The sequence below is a fragment of the Chlamydotis macqueenii genome, chromosome 15 (assembly GCF_036417535.1).
Source record: "Chlamydotis macqueenii isolate bChlMac1 chromosome 15, bChlMac1.mat, whole genome shotgun sequence".
Lineage (NCBI taxonomy): Eukaryota > Metazoa > Chordata > Aves > Otidiformes > Otididae > Chlamydotis > Chlamydotis macqueenii.
Genome location: NC_141570.1, coordinates 17,202,249 through 17,208,248, shown reverse-complemented (window position 1 = coordinate 17,208,248; position 6,000 = coordinate 17,202,249). Strand labels below are relative to the sequence as shown.

At 56.4% G+C, this 6,000-nt stretch overlaps 1 protein-coding gene across 2 annotated transcripts in view; it reads left to right on the top strand.

The window, feature by feature from the left end:
* Positions 1-3,553: 3,553 nt before the first annotated feature.
* The window catches only part of USP7 (ubiquitin specific peptidase 7), a 77,156-nt gene continuing 74,709 nt past the window's right edge, over positions 3,554-6,000 (top strand). Inside the window, exon 1 of one of the 2 annotated variants that reach the window (XM_086760299.1) lies at positions 3,554-4,172. In XM_086760299.1, coding sequence (XP_086616425.1) covers positions 4,091-4,172 — 82 coding nt within the window. In that variant the 5' untranslated portion in view covers positions 3,554-4,090. The remainder of the gene's footprint in view (positions 4,173-6,000) is intronic. The other variant, XM_086760300.1, reaches the window with a different exon arrangement.

The following is a 6,000-nucleotide window of genomic DNA, read 5'->3' as shown; positions in this document are numbered from 1 at the left end:
AAGCAAGATTTCCTGAAGCAGCTGAAGAGCAGGGAGGAAATAAGCAGACTGGCAGAAATGCTCCTGGTCTAGCTGATTCTGCCATGGGGCAGAGGATGGACTACACATCCTTCTCCTTTCCTTCAGCCCAGTTTTCTATGGTTCCCTCCTACAGTTTTCCCTGTGGTGGCCATCAGGCCCTGCTGAAGATGGGGAGTATCCCAGCGCAGTGGCCTCTGGGAGCAGTGGGGCAGGAGTGGGGCAGGGTGAGGGTAGGACTCCAAGGGTAGAAACGCAGCGGAGACACGGGGCTTGCTCTGGTTGCTAAAGGCTCAGCCTCACACACAGGCAGACAAACACTGGCTTGCGAGTGCTTTAAAAATAAACAACCTGAGTTGGGTTTATTTTTAAATTTCAGGGAGGCTCAGGAGCAGGTCAGCCTCACAAAGCAAAGCCCATTTCTTCAATGGCATTTTAAAGATGACAGCACCTCTTTAAGTTCATCTCTCATTACGATGACTAATGTGGAGGGAATGCCGGGAGGCTGCAGCCGGTCCGACAGCCCTGTTGACCCCGAGAGCACACAGTAAGGGATCTTCCTTGCCTACTAATCTAGGATTGCAACCCAGAGGATGAAATCCTTTGCTCAGGTGCAGCTTCACCAGATTCCCAGTGCTTTGTGTGGGCACAAGGGCCAAGAGGGGCTGGATTAGTTGACAGGATAGAGTCCTAAATTTCAACAAGATTCAATAAGTGGGTGTAGGAAATGAAAGGAAGAAGTTAAAAAGGAAGGACAAGAATAAGAGCGATAGGAATGGATACATAGACTGTTCATCGTGTTCCTGCTCGTGATCTTTATTTCTATTTTTGAAAGTATCAGTAACCCTCGTCAGGGTTTTGCCCAACTCTTCTGCACAAGGAATTTGCCATCATAACTACAGCAGAGAGGAATCACTTGCAGAGGGATGTAGCTGTTGAGGATGGGCTGTGCAGTGCAGAAACGGATTTATTAAGAAAACAGAAAGGATTTATGGAACAGCTGGATAAATAAGTGATTGGCTGTCAGTGCTGGAGTAGAGGCTGGGTGAAATGCCGGCAGCAATGATACAGCCAGGTGGTTCTACAAAAGGTGACCGTCCTTTTCTTCAAAGGATGGAGCTTTTGCATCTTGTACTGGAGAAAGGTAAGGAGTTTCAGGAGGGAGTGGCAATGGGCCAGAGGAATTCAGCAGAAGTAGTCTTCATGTAATCGGGATAAAAGTTAGCATACGTTGAGATCTGGACTTCACTTTAGGCTTGGCAATTAATAAGATTTGTTTCCTGTCTAGAAACAATCAGATCACAGTGCTACAATCACTGGCTGATGGTATAAAATGCCTACTATTTAATTATTTCAGAAATGCATTTGAGATTATTATATACACATACTTAAAATTTATTCCTTCTTCAATGTAAGTACTTGAATCAATTGTCAATAGATATTTTTTTTGTACTCACAACTATTTTCACACAAAATAAATGACCCATTTTCATGTTTTTTCAAAACATTATAAGGTACTTCAGTTTGTGTTGTAGCTGGACTCTGAAAGGATAAAGTTCACTTAAATTGGGAATATACAGAAAGAGGGGTGCTGGATTGACACAGTGTCTGTGGCTGAAGAATCAGGTAATAACCCATAGCAACCTTCATGTTGTGACATACTGGTTTGTCCTGTATTGGGGATCATTTGTGGAGGGAGGATGGAGGGATGAGTTTAAACCTGTGTATGATTTAGGAGGTTGGAATGGAAGTCATTAGGAAAGAGCAATTGTTCTGGGGGGTAATTATAGGGAGACTGGCGGTGTGGAATTCAGAGTCTAGGACATTAAGAAACTAAAGATATGTGCATCAATCTCTGTCCGAACCTCTGTCCCAGTCCCCCTCTTTGGCTGAGATACTGTAAACGCACATTTAGCAAATTTGTCATGTTTTTGCCTGGGTCAACACCAACAAACCTTTTCCGGGTTTGTAAATAATTTTTCTTTAAACAGCTTTTGAGAATTGAGAGGAACAACAGGCAAAGAATGTACTTTTTGGAAGGCAAACTATCACATTAACTGTTTTTAATACCTGATCTTCCCATTAATATCCTCAACTTCCCTTATTTTTCCCCTTTCTAGCCCTGGAGTTTTACTACTTAAGGCAGTGCTTCAGGCTTGGGAATTAATCTCCTCTCCTGCATACCCCTGCAGAGTCCTGTGTTGTTGAGAAAGGGCCAGCTGGAGCCCAGACGGGCTGGACTTGTCCCCCAGATTGGTTTTGATTTGCTCATTTTATAAACTACAAAAATAAATAAACTTTAGTTCACTTACTGACTTGCAGTCAGACCAGCACTGTCTGCTCAGGTACATTTTCAGTCCCTTCAGGAGGCCCAATTTTGCACATCCTGAGTCCTTCCCTTCAGAGACTATCCTGCTGCCTGGGTTTCCCAGGAGCGTGAAGTAAATACTGCGCTGTTTAATGCAGCCTTCCAACTACTCTTTCATCCATAGGTGAAGTTGCTTCCTTCGTTGCTCTAACCACAGGCTGGACCAGTCAGATGTTATTTATTCCTCTGCACCCCTGCCTTCTCCTCCCATCAGATGGATAGGTCTCTTCCCTGGTAGGGACTACGGTCTCCATACAAGACTCACGACCAACAGTGGCATCCAGGCGAGGAAGAGTCTTGTTTACAGCCGATTTCTCTCTTGCGTCTTTCCACACGCCATACAAATACGTCCTTTACCCGCCTGCCCACACCCTACAAGTGCGGCAGCCCGGGGACGTGGGGCAGCGGGGTGCCCTGTCAGGGGATGGGGCCTCGAGCAGGGCCCACCTCGGACATGGCCCACGCCCCCCGCCCGGCCGTGCCGGCTCTATCGCCGCAGCACAGCGCTGCGAAGGGCCCGCCAGGCCCCGAGCCCGCCATGAGCCCCGCACCCCGCCACGCACACGCAGGCCTGAGCGCAAGGGGGGAAACGTGCCCGTGATGGGCAGAGAAGCCCCCGGGGCCTGAAGAGCCGGGACCCGCCCGCAGCCCCCGGCCGGGCCTCAGCCGCGAGGGGGTGCGCGGCGGCGGCGGCGGGCGGCCCCGGCCAGCACGGGGCTGCGCGGTGGGACGCTGCCCGCGGGGGCGCGGCCGGGCCCGGGCTCCCGCCAGGCCAGCGCAGGGCGCGACCCCGGGCCTCCGTCAGGTGGAACCGAAGCCTCGACGGCGGGAGGAGCGGATCTCCGCCGCGGCGGCCGGGCGCTTCGGCCAGCGACGACCCTCGCCGACACCGCACCCCAGCCTGCGCGCAGGTGGCGGCGGCCTGCGGGGAGGCCGCGGCCGCGCCGACGCTCGGGCCCGGCCCCCCTGGCCCCGCCCCTCCGGCCTCCTGTGGCGGCGGCGGCGGCAGCGGCTGCTGTTCCCGGGGCGGCCGCGGCGCTGCCTCCCCCTCCCCGGCTCGCTGGGCTGCCCCTCATGCGGATGTGACATTTCACGGCGTTTACCGCAGCCGCCATTTTGAGGCAGAGAGCGGTGGCGGCGGCGGAGCGGCACGAGCGCGCCGGGGCACAGGCAACGGGTGCGGCCCGCGGGCCGGGAGCAGCGAGCCAGGCGTCGGCCAGCGGCTGTGCCGGGGCGCTGGGGGGGGCGGGAGGGCAGAGGAGGGGTCCCGCGGCGCCTCCCCGACTTCGCAGCGCCGGGGACACCTCGCCGGGGGAGGGAGAAGCGCCGGGCGCCGCCGCCGCCGGGCCCTGACTCCTGGTCTCCCGTCCCCTCCTCCCCTCCTCCCGGTCCCCTCCCCTCCGGCCCTCGGGGAAGCCGCCACCCCCGGCCGGTTCCTCCCCCCACACCCCTTTTCCCCGACCGGGTGCCGCCGCCGAGATTGGGCGAATAGCGAGCAAATACGTGCGCGTCTCGCTGCCTCCGCCGGCTGCCCGCTCCCTGCCCGCCGGAGCCCAGCCGCAGCCCCCCGAGGCGGGTGCCCAGTCCCGGCCGCTGCCCAGGCCCCGCCGCCTCTCCGCCCCTTCCCCTCCCGACACAGGCCTGCAGCTCCCAGCGGGAAAGGCCCAGGCCGCCGCCGAGCCCGAGCCCCAGCCCCAGCCCGACATGAACCACCATCAGCAGCAGCAGCAGCACCAAAAGCCCGGGGAGCAGCAGCTGAGCGAGCCCGAGGACATGGAGATGGAAGGTAAAGCCGGGGCCGGGCCCCACGCCCTCAACTCTGAGGAGAGTTTTCCCCCCTCGACCCCCTGCCTCGCTGCAGGCTCCCGGGGCGCCGCGTCCCCGTCGGGGGGGCTCCCGTCCTCGGTAAACACGCGCCCGGCCCTCTCCTCCCGTGCGAGCAGGGGCGGCCGCAGGTCGCCGTCCCGTGCCCGGCCGCGGCAGCCGGGGTCCCCCCCTCCCTCCCGGGGCGCAGGGAGCTGTGCCCGGCGGCGCTTCGGCGGGAGCGGGGGAACGGCGGGGAAAGTTGCGGCGGTGAGGAGCGGTGCGGGGCTGGGGGAGGCGGCCCGGGCGGGACGGAGTTCTGCAGGAATTTGCATCGCGGGAGGGGCAGGGTGCGGGGGAAGCGCTGCTACAAAAGGGGACCCGCTCCCCGGGGCGAGGCGTGCGGCCGTGAGCCCGGACCTTCGGCCTGGCGGGGAGCGGGAGCCTCCCGCCGCGGCGGGTGTGGGGGGACGCGGACGGGGATCCATCTGAAAGTAGTTGTGATTTCGGGGGAAGGGGACGCGGTTGTACCGAGGGCTGCCCAGCCTCCGGGGCTGCCGGACGGTGTGCGGCCGGCAGCGGGGCCTAGCCCAGCCCAGCCCGGCCCGGCCCGCCGCCGGCGTGCCCCGCTCCCGCCGGCGGGGTGGGCGGTGGGCTCCAGCGCTGCCCGGGGCGGCGCGGCCCGGCCCGGCCGCTCATTGTATGCAGGCAGCCACGCTGCTCGCCATTTTTAATTAACCCTCCTCCCAGGGTTATTTACAGAAACCGCTGCCGGCCGGGCCTAGCGCGGGGTCGGCGGGCTGCGCTGGCCATGTGTCGCGCCTGCACAGCCCTCGGCCCGGATCCTGCACCGTCATGCAGTTGCGCTCGTTTCATAAAGGAGGCACTACATTTTCAGGCTTGCTCCCTGCTCTCGTCCGGTGTAGTCTCCAGTGGTGCCCTTAGCGTTTTTTGCATTATGTGGTTATTTTCACACACCCTCCCCCCTCCTTTGAACAACACCTTCCGTGTGAATTCAACGATGTAAAATTATTTTGGGCAAAGGCACGGCGGGATTTTGTTCCCTAAGGAAGGGCAGCCACAGTGTGCTGCTCGCAGCGATAGTATTTGACTTGGAGGTCAAAAACACCAGCTACCTACCCTTCCCGTTTAGAACACCTGGCTGCGAAGATGCCGGTTCTGTTATGTCCGTTTTAATCAACAGTGACATAAATATTCACCAAGACACGATATTTTGCTTGGAAATGTGACAGTCGACTCAGCAAATGCACCTTTCTGCTCAGTGATAGCCATTGAAATCAGGAGCAAAGGTGTTTTAGTGGAAGTTTGTCACAGTGACTGTGAGATTACATTTCAAGATTAGAAGGTCATTAGATAAAGCTTTCCTTTCCTAAACAGAAACCTCTATTTCATAAAATGACATCTAAAACTTACTATCAGAGCAACTGGTTTTGCTTTTGTTTTAGAAAAATCTCCAAACTGGTGTTTATATACTGTGTGACAAATACATAAAAGGAGGTGATTTAAAAATATACCTTGTATTTGTTGGTATGCATACAAATATTAACATCTTGTGGGTTGTATTTTCCAGCAGATTGTTTGATAGCCTTTAGCAATCTGCTTTTTGTCAATATCCTTTTCAAGTCCTTCAGAATATTGACTCTATTTAATGTTTTTAGTTTTATGGGCTTGATGTTCTACCATGCTGGGCATGCTGTGAAATGCTGAACATTTTAATGCAGTTTAAGGTGTCCTGAATTTCTCTATATTGCATCCCCTCTGTCAGTCGGGGTACAGGAGTCCAAAATACA